Here is a 19,716-nt window from a genome sequence, read left to right on the forward strand (position 1 = left end):
CCTTAAGGGTCTATCATTCACCACAAATCCCCTACCTGGATTTGACTTTCCAAAATGCAACACCTCACACTTATCTACATTTAATACCATTTGCCATTTCTCGACCCGCTTCCCCAGCTGATCAAGATCCTGGTGTAATTTCTGGTAACCTTCCTCACTGTTCATGATACCACCTACTTCAGTGTCATCCACAAACTTACTAACTAATTATGCCTTGCACTTTCTCATCCAAAGCTTGTCCCCCAACCTTGTGGAAGGGGACAATCTCTGAATAAGGGTGGCATACATTTAAGGCAAAGGAAGAGGAATTTCTTGAGGGTAGCAAGTCTGCAGAATCGTTTACTGCAGAGGGGTTTTCATTGGGTGGGTAAAGGAAGTAAACTCAAGGCCAAGGCAGATTTTTAAAATAAAACAGGAGTTGAGGATTATCAGATTGGCCACAATCTCATTGGATGGTGGGACCAATTAAATGGGCTGAATGGCCTACCTCTGCTCCCATATCTTCGGATTTTATAGATCTCTGCATATTAAAGGCAAAAGGACCATGCAAGAAAATGACCAAGGTATTGCAAACAGGGCAGGCGGCTTGAGGAGTCAAGTGGCTTCCTGCTCCCATTATGTTTCTAATCAGAATTACTTAAGTAAGCACATTCAAGTGGTCACTCAGCTAATCAGCGGAAACAAAAGAACATACATTTGGGATAACAAAGGTGTAGAGCTGGATGAACACAGCAGGCCAAGCAGCATCCTAGGAGGAGGAAAGCTAGAGGCCCGAAACGTCAGCTTTCCTGCTCCGAGGATGCCGCTTGGCCTGCCGTGTTCATCGACTCTACACCTTGTTATCTCAGCTTCTCCAGCACATGCAGTTCCTACTATCTCTGAACATACATTTGGGATGGTGTTCCTGCTCCCGTTCCCGTTGAAATCTCCCAAACCACCGTCCGCACCCCCAGATTAAATCCAAGGCAATCACTAGCACAGCATAGCGTATCGTACAATATTTATTCAATATGCATTTGATATTGTGTAAACTGATTGTTTCTTAGAGTTTAATAAAATTTTAAATAGTTATTTGTCACTGATTCAATACAGTAAGGGGAGAAGATCGAAGTCGTTCAGCCTTGACTGTTGATCTGTCAGCCATCATGCACCCTCAACTCCTGTAGGCAATGAGTTAAGACACTGATACATTTAAGATGTGAAAACGTTTGGTCCTTGGGGGTAAGTTTGCTGCCACAGCATTCTCCCCTGTGCATAGACTCTAAGTGTAAAACCCTGCAGGTCTCTCCCCCCAGCCGCCTAATCCACAAAGACGGCCTTGCTTGACCATGTCAAGTAGCATTTTGTCTCTAGTTCCAAATATGTCGCAGAGATATTAAGACTCAACTCGCTCGACAGTAGCTCATTCGCACGAGGAAAAGTTAGACGTACACTCATATTGCACTCTTCACATCCGCAGGACATTCCCACGAGCTTTACTGTGTGACAGCCATTTGCAGAGCAGTCGCTGTCGCAATGTAGGGAGATACAGCAGCCCATTTATGTACAGCGGGGGCTCACCAGGAAACAGCAATGCGATGACGACCAGGTAATCTGTTTATGATGTTGGCTGAGGTACAAATATCGACTTGGAGAACTCTAAGTGCCACTGGGATTCTGTTAACTGCAGAGGAAGTCAGATGGAGCCTTGTTCTTATGTCTTGTCGCAGAAGATAGCGCTGCTGGCAATGCAGCACCCCTCTAGTACTGCACTGGAATGTCACCCTCTGCTCAAGGCCTGTGTTGAATGAACTCATGATCTTCTTGGCAAGAAGGGCAGTAGAATACTGACAGCCACATCTGACAGAGCAACGGTGAAAACGACAGCTCATTAAAAATGGTAAAAAAAATTTAAAGACTGACCCTGGACGTAGGAGCACTCTTGCCAGTGTAGCCCTGCTCCATTTTATTAGAATATTCCCCGTGTATACTCCTTGGAATAGGATGGGTTTTTTTGGGGGAGGGGTAGAGTAAGGAAACCATGAGGGAAAGGAAGAGTTTTTCCCACTGCGAGTCTAGAATAAGGGGAGATCGCAGGTGTACAAAGTGAAGGCAAGTCGATGGAGTTGAGACATAGATAAGCCATGATCTCACTGATTAGAACAGGTTAAATGAACTCCCATCCATTCCAATGTGCCACTCAGTGAGGAGGGAGCTGGGAGTTGTGGCGTCCCACATGGAGGGTGGGATCAGGCAGTGGGCAAACAGAAGCTCGCTCTCTCCCTCCCTCTGGTTGGCCAACCCTTGCCCCAACATCCCTGGGATAGTAACTCCTGCTCGCTACCCATCCCACTATTTTCTGGGCAGGGTAACGGGCAGACATAGGATCACTGCAAAATCGATAGATCACTGACTGGCACTGGCCAAGGGTTTGAACATTTCAACAAACGTGCTGAGGCACAAGGGGGTTTTCCTCGAGCCGTTCCTAACTAAAATTCCCAGTCACTGGAACTGAAAGCTCTGATCCCTCGTGCGTAGTCTATAGGCCACTCAGGATCCTGTGGTGAAAGGTCCACGAGGGCCAGGCCAGGGCAGGGCACGATCTATTCTCTCCTTCTTGGTTAGCCAGGAATCAATGCTGAGGGTTACCCACCAACACAGTGGTAAAAAGATGTCCGACGTCTGAAGAGCTGGTCTCCAAGGAAAGCTGCTGCTCGGAACAAACGTGGACACGCAAACTCGAAAGCTGAGGTAGTGAGGCATCGCTAAGCCGGTTTGGTTCCACAAAGATTTCAGTACTTTACCCACCCATTTGGCTCAGTGGTGCTGTCCTTCGGGGGGTGGAGGAAAATGGCACCTAAAGCTAACAAGCAGCGGAGCATGAATCAACCTGAGGTGCAGACACACGGAGGAGAATGGCCAGCAGTGGCTCAATTCTTTCTTTTAAAAAAGCCTTGGACTAATTACACAGCAACAGGACGTACAGGGAGGGGTGGGGGGTGCCAACCATTGAGAAACAGCTAGTGCGTTCCCTCAGCACAGGTAGGCCTCTTCACGAGAGGCCCGAGGTAGCAGAGAAATCTTGGCGAGAGGGGTGGGGCGACGGCTACGTTCTCAGCGCACGGCTCTGAGGACTCGATCGGTAAACAAAGGTCTGGAAGCAGCTCGTCCTACTGCTGCTTTCTCATCTGTCGGCGCTCCTGTCGCCTGTGCTTCTTTTCAGACATCTCCGGATTACCGGGAGGCTCTGCTGTAAACCAAGGTCCCAGGATGTTCACCCACAGCAAGTAGAGAGCCCTACCTGGTGCCTGAAAAAACACACAGACAAGTCTTTAGTTCTTTGAGGTGACCAAACAGGTATATGACAGTAAATCGGTTGACGTGATGTATATGGATTTCAGCAAAGCATAGAAGGCATACAGTGTTTTAGCTTTTATTAATAGAGGGATCGTGTTCCGGAACCAAGAGGTTATATGCTGCAGCTGTACAAAACTCTGATGCGGCCGCACTTGGAGTACTGTCTACAGTTCTGGTCACTGCATTATAAGAAGGATGTGGAAGCTTTGGAAAGGGTGCAGAGGAGATTTACTAGGATGTTGCCTGGTATGGAGGGAAGGTCTTACGAGGAAAGGCTGGAGGACTTGAGGCTGTTTTCATTAGAAACTGAAGCACTCAGAGGAAGTCCATGCAGACGTGGGGAGATTGTGCAAACTCCATACAGACAGGTGGTCTCCTGAGGGTGGAAGTGAACTCGGGCGCTGAGGCAGCAGTGCTAACCACTAAGCCACCCAAGCAGATCTGACTGCATCCCTTCCACTACATCTGACCCCACAAGTATTCAATCATGACAGTGAGAGAAAAGTGGAGAGCGACCCATGCGCAGTGGGATCTGCTGTCAGTTGAGTGGTTGAATCAATGACACACTACTCCTGGAGCTGCTGGCATAGCAGGTGAAAGCTTCAGTACCCAGCTCTAAACGTCAATTACAATGAGACATAGCCACACAACACCAAGTCCCACACCAGCTGGCAACATATTAAGCACGGGAGCCCATGCAAAACGCTCCACGCCTGCTTTGCAGGCTCCTTGGGCGACAAAGTGCAATCCAGTCTGAACAGGCATAAACGCAGCCTTTAACTAAAAATGACCCTCTCCCTGACTGGGGCTACCACCTTCAAATCATGGGTGTTGAGAATAACTCGCTCTTCCACACTCTGGGTCTCATTGCTTCTCCTCCAGCCCTCTGCTTGACCCCACCCACACCACCACCACACCGCGCCCCCCCCACACCCGCCCCACCACCACACCGCTCCCCCCCCAAATTAGCAACCAAACAAGCAATTCCTTCAGCTAAAAATCCCTTCAAGTCAACAGAGCGCATTTGACACAATAAGAACTCACCAAGAGCCACAGATACCAGAAGTACATGGATACACAGCTGAGGACCTGCAAGATAGCAGTGAGTAAGATCACGTCCTTCAGATGCCTAGAAGGTAAAACAACGGCAGATTAGCACCACAGCAGCTAACCTCGGTGAAGCAGAAAGCTTTGGGCTTCAGGGGTGCAACAACTTTGCATTGAAACAGCACTGGTTACAAATGGACATCCCGGGACGCTGCAGAGGAGCGCTTTCAAATAAACACAAGCCACTTTAGGGGGTAGCGAACAAAACCTTGGCCAAAGAAATTAAAGCAGCATCTTAAGGGGGAAAGAACGAACGAGGGGTTGAATAGTTAGAGAGGGAGGTGGGAGTCACGGCCACCCATGGCAACAGGCCACAAGTGCAAGGACACAGCGATCTCAGGGTTGGATCAGGTTACCAAGGGAATTCACAGGCTGTTAATGTTTTTGTGCAAGGCTAGCAGTGTGGAAAGAAGTCTCCCTGGAGCCAGAGTTTTGTATTCATTCGGCATGTTGGCTTGATTGTGACGAGACCAGATTAGGATAAAAACAAAGGAACAATGGAAATGACTCAACAGGACAGGCAGCGTCCACACTGGGAGAAAGAAATCTGGGAAATGTTCGAGACGACAGGCTTGAAGCAAAACACGAGGAAAGACCAGAGAGAGACCTGCAACAGAGTTGGAGCAGATGCAACCAGACAATAAAGTGAATAATGGGGCAAGGCAAGGTGATGGAGCAAGGGAAGCTAATTAGTATGTAAACCAAAAACAGCTGGAAATGACTGTAAAAGCAAACTGCTGCAGAAACCGGAATTCAGAAATACAAACAGAAAACGCTGGAAATATTCAGCAGATCAAATGCCATCTGCAGAGAAAGATAAACTTGCACTAATATAGAACTCTTTTACATTGTTGAACATTTGGATGTGCTTTTTCAAGTTTGTTTTCCGGCATAGTGGGAGAAATACAGCCATTTTTTTCCCCCCACTGCCGCAACACACTCAAACAGCAATATGGTAAACCGAATAAACTGCTTTCCATATTGATCGAGGAGTAAATATTGTGACGAGACCAAATTAGGTTAAAAACAAAGGAATTATGGAAATGACTCAGCAGGACAGGCAGCGTCCACACTGGGAGAAAGAAATCTGGGAAATGTTCGAGATGACAGGCTTGAAGCAAAACACGAGGAAAGACCAGAGAGAGACCTGGGGTCTAGTGGGGATGAACCTCTGTTTTCCTCGCTATCGTGCAATGGGACACTTGATGTAATGTCTCAGCCAAAGTACAGCCCTTCCACTACCGCAGCACTCCTTCAGTACTGCACTGGAGCAACAGGCTAGATCTCTGTGCTCGAGTAGGACTCGAACCCAGAACCATTAGGCTCACGCAGCGAGTGTGCTAGTCTCAGAGACACAGCTGATACTAGAAAAGCAAAAAAGGATCACCGGTGTGAAACGTGAACTTCAGTCTGAGGAATACACATTGAGATTCAGGTGATCAGAAACTGCCCGTGTTATTTGGGGACAGGTCAGATGCTTGCAGCAGTGCGGACACTCACTCTGCCATACCCTGCTCCATGTTCAGGTCGATGCCTCCGTCGAGTAGGACACGTTCCTCAGAGAACACAGGCTGTGCCATTCCCTGCATCCAACGGTAGCTGAAACTATAGACAACAAAGGCAAAAGCCAAGAATCCCTGCAAAACAAAAAGGACATTTTTAAAAGGAGGGGGGATAGCAGAAGGCGGGGGGGGGGGGGGGGCAGCAGAAGGCAGGGAGAGCAGCAAGAGGGGCAGAAAGAGTCAGGACGGCAGGCCTTGTTTCATTTATTTCCTGCATCTCATTAAAAATAAAGGCTCGGTAAATCCCATCCATTTCTTCCTTGAATCACCACTGCTTTCCACCCTCAGTGAATGCGACATGGAATCTGAACCTTTGCCCAAACTCATCCATGCCAAACAGGTATCCTAAATAAATCTAGTCCCATTTGCCAGCATTTGGCCCATATCCCTCTAAATCCTTCCTATTCATGTCCCCATCCAGATGCCTTTTAAACGTTGTAACTATCAGCCTCCAACATTTCCTCTGGAAGCTCATTCCATAAATGCACCACCCTCTGAGTGAAAAAAGTTGCCCCTTAGGTCCGTTTTAAATTTTTCCCCTCTCACCTTGAACATCTTTTCATCCTCAGTGATCTCCACCATCTCAGCTCTTCTTGTTCTCTATCCTACGATTACTGGCTTTCTTTGCACTATAAATCTGTCCATTTTAACTCTGCTACCCCATACATGGCCACTTTCTGGTCACGTAATTCAAAGGTCTTGCTACTCCCACAGAGAAAATAGTCCCCAATAATTTTCTTGTACCATTTGCCATCCATGTTTTCCTTCCCTCTTTACACTCCACTTCCTTTTATCTGCCCTGTGGGTACCGCTGCTGCCTCACAGCGCCAGGCACTTGGCTTTGATTCCAACCCTCGGCCAACAGTGTGGGGTTTGCATGTTCTCCTTGTGTCTGCAAGGGTTTCCTCCCACGGTACAAAGATGTGCAGATTAGGGAGGATTGGCTGCGCTAAGTTGCCCCACAGTGTCAAGGGATGTGCAGGCTGAGTAGGTTAGCCATGGGAAATGCAGGGTGGGTGGGCCTGGACTCAATAGGACAAACAGCCTCTTTCCACACCACAGGGATTCTACGATTCTATGAAAAGAAACGCTCCAGGTCACTCATCTTCGTATTTTCAGATTCCCAACTACCTACCCTTCAGTCTACAACTGCTTTGAGTGGCTAGTGATTGAATAAACCATCCCCACCCACCACCAATGGTAATCTCGTCTCCATTTGAGCCGTTACTCCTTTCCTAATTATTCCCCTGGTGACAAGCCCAATCTCCACTACCTGAAGTCGTAGAGCCATTAAGCACAGAAACAGAACCTGCGGTCCAACTCGTTCTGCCGAACAGGTTTCCCCAAACTAACCCAGTCCCATTTTACTGGACTTGGCCCATATCCCTCTAAACCCTTCCTATTCATGTACCTGCCCAAAGGTCTTTTAGATGTTCTAACTGTACCTTCAACTATCATTTCCTCTGGCAGTTCATTCCACACACAAACCACCCTCTGTGTGAGCATGTTGGCACTCATGCCCCTTTTAAATCTTTATCCTCTCACCATAAACCCTTGTCTTCTAGTTTTGAATGCCCATCTATTGGCAAAATGATTTAACCGTTCATTGCCAGACTACTGAATATAAAGCGTCGTATAACGCCTTCCTCCACTAAAACTGTACCGCATTCGAAGCTCATTCTGGAATTCAGGCACGGTGCCTGGATCTTTTCACCCGCCACCATTCACACCGTAAGCTCCACTCACCAAGCCGTTCCTCCAGAGACTTACCCAGGTCCAGAACGTGACTGAGCTGTAGAACAGGAAGAGGTTCACTGTGCCGTAGATAGCCTGTGGATAAGAAAAGGCGGGCATGAGTGAGACAGCAACAACGTAACTCAGGGTCTCACAGCTCTTCCAAGAAGGGGAATGCGACGTGCTCAGAATGCAACCAGGACCACTCAGGACAGCTCCCAGCCAGTCGGACTGCTTTTGCACAGGCGGTAATATGAACCTGTGAAGTAGAATTGGACCATTCGGCCCCTCGAGCCTGTTCCACCAAACAAACAGATCAGCCATGATCTTATTGTGTCCCAAATTCCACATTCTTATCTAAGCCAATAATCTTTGATCCCCTTACCCAATAAAAACCTCCCACCATCTTCAAGATGTTCAATAACATCTCCCCCACCCCCATCAATACCTCCGCCTAAAGTTGCATAACCATCAAAAATTTAAAAAACAAATCTCACCTCTGTCCTAAAAGGGCGACTGCCATATAACAGTACTCCTAGCACTGGGCCCTTCCCCAACAGGAAACACTTTGTCCACGTGCACCCTGCCAAGACCATTCAGGATCATATTCACCCAACCAAATCACCCTTCACTCTCAACACCAATGGAAACAAGCCCAGGCTGCCCGTTCTCTCCTCAAAAGTCAACTGATTCATTCCAGATATCATTCTAGTAACCGTTCTCTGAGCCATCTCCAACACATTTACATCCTTTCCTAAATAAGGAGACCAAAATTGTACGCAATATTCAACTTGTGGTTTCTTCAACACCCTACACAAATGAAGTGTAATTTTATGTTAATGCTCAGTTCCTCTTGCAGTAACTGATTACATTCCATTAGTCTTAATGACTTGCTGTACCAGTGCACTAACTTTTTGGGAACTCTCACACTCAGTAATTCGCCGCACGCGCAGTCAAGCAGTACAATTTGAATAATACTGCTTTATCATTCACCTTGCCAAAGTTAACAACTTCACATTTCCCACACTACACTCTCTCGAGCCCAAGTCTGTGTCCTATTGTGTCATTTCCTCGATACGCTTTCCCACTGATCTTTGTGCTGCTCGCAGATGTAGCCACCATGCCTTCACCTCCCTCATCAGTCATCAAAATAAATTCTAAAACAAAATTTGAGGCCTCAGCGCAGATTCCTGTGGGTCCCCATTTGTCATATTCTGCCAGTTTGAAAAAAGTTCATTGATGCATATTCTAACTTGCCAAGCTTCTCTCTGTACCACTATGTTCCCCTCTACACCATGAACTCCAACATAATAACCTTTTAAGAGGGAACCTTGACAAACGTTCTCAAATTCCAAACATAGGACATCAGTGAGCTCCTGTTTATCTACGGCCTAAGTTACTCCTTAAAAGAATTCAAATAAATTGGTTAAAATAGGATTTCTTTTCAAAATACCACGTTGACTCTTTCCAATTGCCCAGTTACAACCTCCTTAATGATTGATTCTGACATCTTCTCTACTGAGATAACTGGCCTCCGGTTTGTTACCTCCCTTCTTCGTTGAAGAGGGGCTGTATTTGCTACTTTTCAGATCATCAGAATTGTAACTCTAACAAAATTTTGGAAAATTAATGCCAAGGTATCTACTACTTTATTAGTAACCTCCCTTAAGACCCAAGAATGAAGTTTGATAGGGGGCCAACCTATCAACCTCTCGCTCCATCAGTTTGTTCAGTACCACCACTGGGTCAGTGGTTAGGACCGGTTCCTTCAACTTCCTCATTTACAGCTATTACAAGGATTTTTTTTTGCATTGTCTATAGTGAAGACAGAGGCAAAATATTTTATCTTCTTATCAACGCCTCAATCTCACTGTATGCAGAAGCAACAATTTACTTACCCCTGTTCTTTCTAAGTAGTCCTGGAAACTTTCGCTATCCTTCTTCGTACATTTCTTGCTCTGTTTTCTTTGTCCTAATTAACCATTTTGTCATTTTTTGTTGTTCTTATATGCTGACCAGTCAAATGATCTGCCACTCACCTTTGTACAACATGATATTCCTTCAGTTTCTTCAGACAACCACAGATGGTGGGTCCTCTCGTTGAAATTTTTTATAGTAGGAATGTGGTGATTTTGAAGTATCCATTTAAATATGTGCCACTGTCTCTACTGATCTCCTTCCCCAATCTGCAATCTCCCTTCAGCTGGCTCAATTTTCATGCCCAGACAGCTGCCCTAATTTCTGTTTAAAACACTAGTCTTAGACCCACCCTGTTTCCTCTCAAACCGGATGTGTAATTCAAGCAGATTACTGTTGTTGAAACATACAGGTGCCTCTATCCACAGAGGCCATTCATTAATCCTTTCACAATACTAAGTCCAGTGTAGCCTGGTCTCTGGACAGCTCCAGAACTTGCCGCTTTAAGCGCCTCTTGCAAAACTCCTTACTTAGGCTACTACTAACAACCTGATTTTTCCAGATATGTAGGTTAAAATCCACCCCACCATAATTATTACCACTGCTTTATCACAAGTACCCAATATTTGTTCAAGTATACAGTTCAGAGGTTTGTAGTCCACTGTCACTATGGGCTACCTCCCCTTACTAGCCCTCATCACATTCTTGAGCTCTTGTGCAAAGGTCATCTTTAATTGGTGCATTACTACCATCTTTGATTAACAGTTATCCCTCCCCCTTTTCCTAAATTCCTATTCTTCTCAAATCTCATATCCATCAAGATTCAGAGCACAATCCTTGCCAGCCTGCAGTTACAATTTTGTAACAGCGACTAGATGATATTTATTCACTTCAAATGTACACTATCAATTCATTTAGTTATGAATGCTCTTACAATTCAGATACAGGCCTGCAGTTTATTTCTTATCTGCGCAGCATCTAGTCTTGACTGTTGGTGCATTCTTAGCCTTTTCTCTCTCTTTAGGCCATTCTGACATGATCTTTTTCCACACTAGCAATTCATTCTCCTGCCTTTAACTCTATTCCTTGACTGAGGCTTGATCACATGGTCCTGATGGTAATATCTCCTTAAGCCCATCCCTCACAGACACAAATCATTAAACTCACATTTGCTCCCAGAATAATTCGCAAGTAGAATGTTAGGGTCTCCTTGTTCTCTTCGAAAATCTGCTTCTTCCCTTTCGTTCCAACTTTTCCTCCCTTCGGCTGCTTGAACAAGAAAGGAAATAATTCATTCAATCAGCTTCAGGGACTGTGGAGACAGGACTGCAACTCTGTTTTCAATGCTGACAGCTACACTGCATTGGAGACAATACAGAGGAGATTCACTAGGTTGATCCTGGGTATGGCAGGACAGTCTTATGAAGAGAGATTGAGCCTGTGCTCCTTGGGGCTTGGGAGAATGAGAGATGATCTTAATGAAACTTACAAAATTCCTGGGGCACTTGACAAGGTAGGTGCAGAAAGATTGCTTCCCCTTGTGGGACAGGTCCAGGATTAGACAGCATAACTTCAGAGTAAGGGGTCACACATTTAAGAAGAGAGAAGCAGGAATTTCTTCCCTCAGGGGTCAGTGAATTGGTGGAATTCTTTACCAGAGGCAGTCAATAGACACATTCTATGACTTTGTCTTAGTCTTGAATTGTACAACTTGCTCACGTCAACTAGATATCCTGAATTAATCTAGTCCCATTTGCCAGCATTTGGTTCATATCACTCTAAACCCTTCTTATTCGTGTACCCACCCTGATGGCTTTTAAATGTTGTAATTGTACCAGCCTCCACCACTTCCTCTGGCAGCTCATTCTATGCAGAGATTTTTAATCAGTAAGGCAATCAAGGGTTATAGGGGTAAGGCAGGAAAGTGGATTGAGGATTCAGATCAGCTGCAATCTCATGGCATGGTGGAGGCTGCTTCTGCTCCTACATCTCAAGTAAACAGAAAATGCTTGAAATAGGCAGGTAAGGCAATATCTGTTGGGGGGAAACTGATAAGAATAAAGGTTGATGAACATCTGCAGAAATGCTGTTCTTATAAAACAATGTGAACTCAGTCTTCTGTATTGGATCAAGAGCACAGAAAATCACTAAAGGACAGGGCCTGCAAAGATAAGCAGGGGATAGGGCAAGACAACCTGGAACTCAAGCACATACCAGGGTGCCAATCTCAAAAAGACTACTGCCTGGTTTGTTGCTAAACCAGCAAATGACAACATCCCCAGTTTCAATCTCAGGTTGACACTGAGCTAACTGGTTACAACCGGGTCATCAGCAGTGTCACAATTAGTTCAACACAGAAAGGTCACATTGATAGGAGGCCAGTCAGCCCGCTCATGCCATGGCGGCTCTCTGCATGGCCTAGTCAATTTTATTAGAGCTGTAAATAATTCAGCTTCCACCACATTCGCAGACAGAGGGTTACAAAGTGAGCCATCCGGGCTTGTGCAACTGTTTGAGGGGATTGTACGAGACTTTGGGCTGGCCACAGGCTCTCTCCCCGTGGTGACCCCTTTAACCAGACCCTCTCTGTACTGACACTAAGGGGACATTGCCCCATTCCCCAACCTGCCACAGACCCTCCTCTCTTTGTACCTCCCCAGGGACTGGCCCTGAGCCCCTACACCTCCTCTGACCTTACCCCCCTCTACTTCTCTGCAGCACTTCACTCTTGCTTCATCTCCCGTGGCTGGGTTTTCCGCCCTCCCCCTCTCTAGGCCCCTGGGATGAACCCCACGCCCCACACTCACCGCCATAGTTTCCCCTCACTTTCTGAGGCCGGCTGCCGTGTTCGTGCTCGTCTTCCTCCCCCGAGGAGGCGGGTCAAAGCACCGGTCCGGCTGACCAGCTCAGCACTCCGGAACCTCTTCCGGCGCACAGCCAGTCCGTGTCGCTCCCTGATGTCGCACTGAGGGGGCGGGGTCAGTGCGCGGGGACGTGTCAGATGGGAGGAGCTCCGCCCACGGGGAGGGCAGCAGCGCCCCCTCTGGCCAGTGCCACTGGGAGGGCAGCAGCTCTTGAGGATGATGGAAGTCTGCAATAAAAGCCAGAAACGCTGGAAATACTCAGCAGAGCTGGCAGCATCCATGGAGAGAGAAACAGAGTTCGCATTTCAGATCAATGGCCGACTGTAGAGGAAGGACCCAGTCACAAAAAGGCATACCAGTTAGAAGTGATAATGGGAACTGCAGATCCTGGAGAATTCCAAGATAACAAAGTGTGGGGCTGGATGAACACAGCAGGCCAAGCAGCATCTCAGGAGCACAAAACCTTTGTGCTCCTGAGATGCTGCCAGTTAGAAGTGAACCTACTGGAGTCCCATTTTGGTGTATACTGAATGGCCCCAGCCGCTGAGTGTCATTCTCCAGTGTTGTTGATGTTTCCCTCTCGGTGACCCGAGTATCCTCACTCCCTGAGCAGCAAGAAGAGAATGCATTAACAAACAAATGATGTGGAGGTGCCGGTGTTGGACTGTGGTGGACAAGTTCAGAAATTGCACAACATCAGGTTATGGCCCAACAGTGTGGAGCTGGATGAACACAGCAGGCCTAGCAGCATCTCAGGAGCTCAAAAGCTGATGTTTCGGGCCTAGGAAGGACTGAGGCTCCAAAAGCTTGTGTTTTCAAATAAACCTGTTTGTCTATAACCTGAGGTCTTGTGATTGCTGACCTTACTAAATGAAGACTAGCATTTCTATGATAACGTGGTGTAGAGCTGGATGTACACAGCAGGCCAAGCAGCATCAGAGGAGCAGGAAAGCTGACGTTTCAGGTCGAGACCCTACATCAGAGTCTTCCTACTCCTCTGATGCTGCTTGGCCTGCTGTGTTCATCCAGCTCTACACCTTGTTATCTCAGATTCTCCAGCACCTGCAGTACTATCTCTCTTGCATTTCTATAGTGATTTTCACATGCTGAGACATCCCAAGACGCTTCGAGACCAATGAAATATCTTCAAACTTGTCGTGATGTGGCAAATGCAGAACTGCAAAGTGGTAATGAGGGGAGTTTGTGAAGAGGTTAGCGGAGAGATTAATACTGGCCAGGATAATGAAGTGTGGAGCTGGATGAACACAGCAGGCCAAGCAGCATCTCAGGAGCACAACCCTGCTCTTCCTCAAAGCAGTGTTTTGAGATTCTTCACCTGCACTGTTCAGTTTAACATTGCATGCAAAATGCAACATTTCTGGCAGTGCAGCAGCTTCCACAAACAAATTTATTTAGTGCTCTCCCTGGAAGGAGCCGCAGATGTCAATGCAGAGGTGCCAAAGGACACAACAAAGAAATAGTAAACAGTACATACACTTCTTGCTGCTGCTTGTCCTACATTAGAACAGAGGCTATCCCTAAAAGTAAATGCCATGATTTTTGTTGGTTTATTTTTGAATTTCCTCATGGTTATCACAATGAGAAGAAATTAGTTGTTTCAAGATGCAGCAGCGAAGGTCCATACCGCATTTGGTTAGAACAAACTGAAAGTCAGTACCTCTGCTCATTCCCAACAGGCAAGCCGCAGGTATTCCAGCTTGCGATGAGAGGTGAACATTTAATCAGAGAACAGCACAGTGGCTGTTTCAACATTTTAAAGCCTCCTGCAAGAGCAAGTCCACTCAATTTCTGGACCCGAAACATTAGCTTGCTGTCTCTCCACAGATGCCGCCTGGCCTGCTGTGATTTCCAGCAACGTTTTGTTTTCTGTGCAGGTTCCAGCATCCGCAGCAATTTGCCCTTGTGATGTGTTTAACCGACGGCCACGTCTCTTCGAGGAATGCCCAACCTGAAGAAGGTTTGCTCTTCCCTCTGACAGCAGTTCTGATGTAGAGTCATCCAGATTTGAAACATTAGTTTCCTCTCTCTCCACAGATACTGCCTTGACCCGCTGTGATTTCCAGCAACTTTTTTTTAGTTGTCAACTCAATTTCTAGCCTAGCATGCCAACAGCACACCCTCATCTTTTGCTTTCATTATTGGTAGGTCTCCAGTTAAATGACTCTAGCGAGGTGTGCAGCCTTAAGGATCACAAAGTTCCGTTTTTGATTCTGATTGAAAAGGGCTTGATTTTCTTTTAGCATTGAGAACAACAGGAGATCAGAGGAAATAAAACTAAGCAACATAAAACTTGCAACAACTGCAGGAAATACTGGAGAAACCCAGCAGGCCTGGCAGCATCTGTGGACAGAGAAATAAAGTTTACATTTTGAGTCTTGTTTGACTTTTTTCAGAACTAAAGAGTTCAAAATAGTCAGATCAGACTCGAAGTGTTAGCTCTTCACAGTTTCCAGCTTCTCACCTGTTAGAAAATACCCTTTACTTCAAAGTGGATGACCTTACACTTAATTACATTGCAGTCAATGTCTGAACCTTATAAACGTCCCAGATGGACGCTTTGTGCCAAGTCAGTCCAAAATATGGAAACAGCCAATGAAATTGTTGTTCAATACTTGATATCTGTGACACTTTGGTCATATCTTGTAGATACCTCGTACAAATTCAAAACGGGTTAGTGCAACTAACAAAGTACAGAATGAAGAGATAATAAAATGTGAGGCTGGATGAACACAGCAGGCACAGCAGCATCTCAGGAGCACAAAAGCTGACGTTTCGGGCCTAGACCCTTCATCAGAGAGGTCTAGGCCTGAAACGTCAGCTTTTGTGCTCCTGAGATGCTGCTTGGCCTGCTGTGTTCATCCAGCCTCACATTTTATTATCTTGGATTCTCCAGCATCTGCAGTTCCCATTATCACTTACAGAATGAACGGAATTTGAGCTGGAGAATTTGCATCACAATGTTGCTACATAACATCTACTTGGGACAGAGAGAGCTTGATAGATACAATGAAGTGTGAACTGACTCCTTCCTGTCTTATCAGGTGACTCATTCATGGCTGGGACATTAAAACTCATTCACATCAGCCATTACATAGTAACTAAAGAGAAGCTACACTAGGTTCCTGTAGTCTTTGGAATATACAACTGACATTGAGAGATCATGTTACCCAGCTCCTTGTGTGGGTGAATGCTGGATTTGAACATGCAGTCATTCAAGATGACACAGTTATCTGCCTTAACCCAGTACCACCAGCCCCCATAACTTTCTTTCCCACTCAGAAATCTCTCTCCGAGCTGAGTCCTGCTTATGGTTTGCCAACAAGTCAAAAGACCTCTTCACTGTAAACAGAGAGCCTCAGAGGAAGGTTTCAATCTTGCCATGGCAATTTGTGGAGAAAGGGATGCACTAGATGTTACTAAAAAGCGACTGTGTCAGAGAGCGCCACATCACCCAGATGCAATCTGTACTGACTAGACCCTTTAATCTGTATTGTTAACTTAGCCAAGTAACCTTTGATGCACTGTAAATTGTATTTTCCTGTGTGAATGAGAGTTTGTGTTTGTGTGTGTCTGTCTGCATGTGGTAGTGGGAAATAGGATGGACTAATACACTATATTTGCTTTTTTTATCTTAAGTGGGTTTTAGCAATAAGACCGCCGCATTTCTTATCAAGTTTAACTCAAAATACAACTCAGGCTTAATGCTAAGAAATTATCAACAGCCAAGTATGTACATATTTGGCAATGCAGCACATCTGAGCCAGAAAGATTTGAGATGGAGATGTCTGCCTCCTGCAGACATGTGTGTTCAGGACAACAAAATGTGAAGCTGGATGAACACAGCAGGCCAAGCAGCATCTCAGGAGCACAAAAGCTGACGTTTCGGGCCTAGACCCTTCATCAGAGAGGGAGATGGGGTGAGGGTTCTGGAATAAATAGGGAGAGAGGGGGAGGCGGACCGAAGATGGAGAGAAAAGAAGATAGGTGGAGAGGGTATAGGTGGGGAGGTAAGGAGGGGATACGTCAGTCCAGGGAAGACGGACAGGTCAAGGAGGTGTGATGAGGTTAGTAGGTAGATGGGGGTGCGGCTTGGGGTGGGAGGAAGGGATGGGTGAGAGGAAGAACAGGTTAGGGAGGCGGAGACAGGTCAGTCCAACCTGTCTCTGCCTCCCTAACCTGTTCTTCCTCTCACCCATCCCTTCCTCCCACCCCAAGCTGCACCCCCATCTACCTACTAACCTCATCACACCTCCTTGACCTGTCCGTCTTCCCTGGACTGACCTATCCCCTCCTTACCTCCCCACCTATACCCTCTCCACCTATCTTCTTTTCTCTCCATCTTCGGTCCGCCTCCCCCTCTCTCCCTATTTATTCCAGAACCCTCACCCCAACCCCTCTCTGATTAAGGGTCTAGGCCTAAAACGTCAGCTTTTGTGCTCCTGAGATGCTGCTTGGCCTGCTGTGTTCATCCAGCCTCACATTTTGTTGTCTTGGATTCTCCAGCATTTGCAGTTCCCATTATCTCTGTGTTCAGGACAGTCTTGTTGTTCACAAACTCTCATATCCTGCAACCCAGGCACACAATGTGCTCTGCCATAACTTATCTGCACTGTTTATCTTTTAAAGTGTAGCTTTCCCCCCCCTCTAACTTGTAATACATGCTGACACATTGAAAGAGATCATTCCACATTTAAACAATTCTCTCCTAAACCCTGTTCTGTTGGCGACAATATTAAATTCAATTCCACTATACTAATTGACTTGTTGACTCAAAGAATACTTTGACTGACAAAGCTGCGGTTAAGTAATGAATAATACTTTCATCATTTTAAATACCTCTCACAAACTCACCTGTAATAGAGTCATACAGCACAGAAATTGACCCTCTGAGTCTGTGCCGAACATAATCGCAAACTACACTAATCCCACCTACCTACTCCTGGCCCATATCCCTCCAAACCTTCCATATTCATGTACTTATCCAAATCTCTTGTGAACATTGTAACTGTGCCCACATCCACCACTTCCTCAGGAAGTTCATTCCACATGTGAAACACCCTCTGTGTAAAAAATTTGCCCTTCATGCTTTTTCTAAACCTCTCTCCTCTCACCGTAGAAATGTGCCCCCTAGTCCTGAAATCCCCCCCCATGGGAAAAGACACCTACTATTAACTATTTCTGTACCCTAATTGATTTTATAAGGTCACCTCTAAACCTCGGATGCTCCAGTGAAAAAATTTCAGCCTCAACAGCCTTTCTTTATAACTCAGACCTTCCATCCCCAGCTAAATCCAGGTAAATCTCCACTGAGAAGGCTCAAATTTCCAAGTCTTTGTGTAACTGTTGTGTTATGACTTTATGACTGTATTACACTCCTCTGAAATGCCTTGGCATTCGCTCCGCTGAAGGTGCTATATCAATGTACTTTGTTATTGGGCAAGTTAAGGATTGCTTCCATTTAAGCGCACTGCCTCTAAGTATAATCATATAGCCTAATTCATAATGCCTCTTGAGCACTTGGAATGCCATAACATTCAAGGTGAAGGGCTTTGTGCTGGAAAGTTGGTTTCGTGTAGCTTTAGTGTTGCTTTGGTTGTATGGAGTTGATGGGCCGAAGAGTCTCGTCTATTAAGTATGATTCTGCAAATGCCCTGCCTGTGTAGCTTTTTGACAGTCCTGTCTTAAAGGGAACAAGTGAATGTCTTATCCTTGTATTTCACGTTCACTTCTAGCGGAATCAGGCTTCTAAAAAAGACCTTTTCAGAACTTTCTTTAGTTTGCGGTTGGAATGTGTGAGGAATGAAGGGGGAATGCTCATCGGGATTTCGAAACGAATTAAAAGCAAGGTTCAACGGTGGAGACTAAGATCTTGTAGATTGCGTATGTCACAGGCTGAGGACCAAGAGAGGAAGAGAGCAAGACAGGGAGAATTTGAGCAAGCAGAAAAAAGGAAATATAATTTCGAAGACTGAGCCACAAGCCTACAAGTCTTTAATTACGGGGAAAGGGTAGCACAAGCAGGTGATGCCTGTGGGGTTACACTCTTCGGACCACACCTGATCTTTCAGTCTTTGTGAATTTATTACTCTGAAAGGAATTTAGAGATGGCATGGTTGTGACCAGTTTTTAAAGTTCAATGAATTAACAAATGTCGTAGGAGACAAATTACATTTTAATTTTTGAAGCTGAGTGATAGTGACAAAATAATTGTATCATATAAGAGAATAATATCAATGCAATTGACTTTAAATGATGTTCATTTCTGAAGCTAATTACTAGTACTTGAAATGATTTGTGTAGTACAAAGGCATGATTGCAGTGTAAAGTTCTTTAAAGTTGAATTAGCCTGGTAAATTATTATTTAACAAAGCCTACCCGATTCTGTCTAACCTCAGAAGCTAAGCAGAGTCAGGACTGCTTAATAATTGAAGGCGTGGGGGGCTGGACTTCTTGGGAATACACACCAGAGGATCCTTGAATACTGCCTTCAAATGGTGGGCATTTTGTTGGTCACTTGTTCATTCGCTCTCCCACTCCCACTCTCTCTCTTTCTTCCTCTTGATAATTCTCTGTTTCTTTTCCTTCCTCACCCTCTCTCTCTTCTTTCTCCCTATGCCTGGTTCACTCCCACTGTTCTGCCAAATCCATTGTTCCCATGCTTTCTGGCTCAATTTCACCACGTTTTTAGTCTCATTTTGCTTTCTTTCTTGGTCAGCCTCTATGTTTCACTCTCACTCTCTCCCGACTTTACACTCAGCAACATTTTTTATGGGACAATAAAGCAGGTGGCACGGTGGCTCAGTGGTTAGCTCTGCTGCCTGAAAGCACCAGGGACCCGGGTTTGATTCCAGCCTCGGGCGACTGTGTGTGGAGTTTGCACATTCTCCTCGCGTCTGTGCGGGTTTCCTCCCACAGTCCCAAAGATGTGCGGGTTAAGGGTGATAATGGGAACTGCAGATGCGGGAGAATCCAAGATATCAAAGTGTGGAACTGGATGAACACAGCGGGCCCAGCAGCATCTCAGGAGCACAAAAGCTGGCATTTCGGGCCTAGACCCTTCATCAGAAAAGGGGGATGGGGAGAGGGTTCTGGAATAAATAGGGAGAGAGGGGGAGGCGGACCGAAGATGGAGAGAAAAGAAGATAGGTGGAGAGGAGAGTATAGGTGGGGAGGTA

The 19,716-nt window shown here is 45.9% G+C and overlaps 1 protein-coding gene across 2 annotated transcripts; it reads right to left on the reverse strand.

Annotated features, from left to right (window-relative positions):
• Positions 1–985: 985 nt before the first annotated feature.
• Positions 986–12,597, reverse strand: tmem208 (transmembrane protein 208). 2 transcript variants are annotated; one of them, XM_048546594.1, is made up of 6 exons: positions 12,464–12,597; positions 10,824–10,922; positions 7,776–7,835; positions 5,944–6,080; positions 4,381–4,465; positions 986–3,287 (listed from the first exon to the last, which is right to left on the reverse strand). In XM_048546594.1, exons 1-6 carry the CDS (start codon positions 12,467–12,469, stop codon positions 3,150–3,152), a joined length of 525 nt encoding a protein of 174 aa, XP_048402551.1. In that variant the 5' UTR covers positions 12,470–12,597; the 3' UTR covers positions 986–3,149. The 2 variants fall into 2 exon arrangements, with proteins under 2 accessions (XP_048402551.1, XP_048402550.1); XM_048546593.1 differs by having other exon boundaries at positions 10,824–10,925.
• Between the last annotated feature and the right edge of the window lie 7,119 nt (positions 12,598–19,716).

This window comes from Stegostoma tigrinum, chromosome 16 (genome assembly GCF_030684315.1).
Source record: "Stegostoma tigrinum isolate sSteTig4 chromosome 16, sSteTig4.hap1, whole genome shotgun sequence".
NCBI classification, from domain to species: Eukaryota; Metazoa; Chordata; class Chondrichthyes; order Orectolobiformes; family Stegostomatidae; genus Stegostoma; species Stegostoma tigrinum.

Bases quoted from the DNA above. Each gene is read 5' to 3' on its own strand.
- tmem208 (XM_048546593.1), bottom strand. The intron at 6,081-7,775 runs GTAAGTCTCTGG...TTTGTTTTGCAG, and splicing joins CAGTCACGTTCTGGACCTGG to GGATTCTTGGCTTTTGCCTT. The intron at 3,288-4,380 runs GTGAGTTCTTAT...GTGTTTTTTCAG, and splicing joins TCTGGTATCTGTGGCTCTTG to GCACCAGGTAGGGCTCTCTA.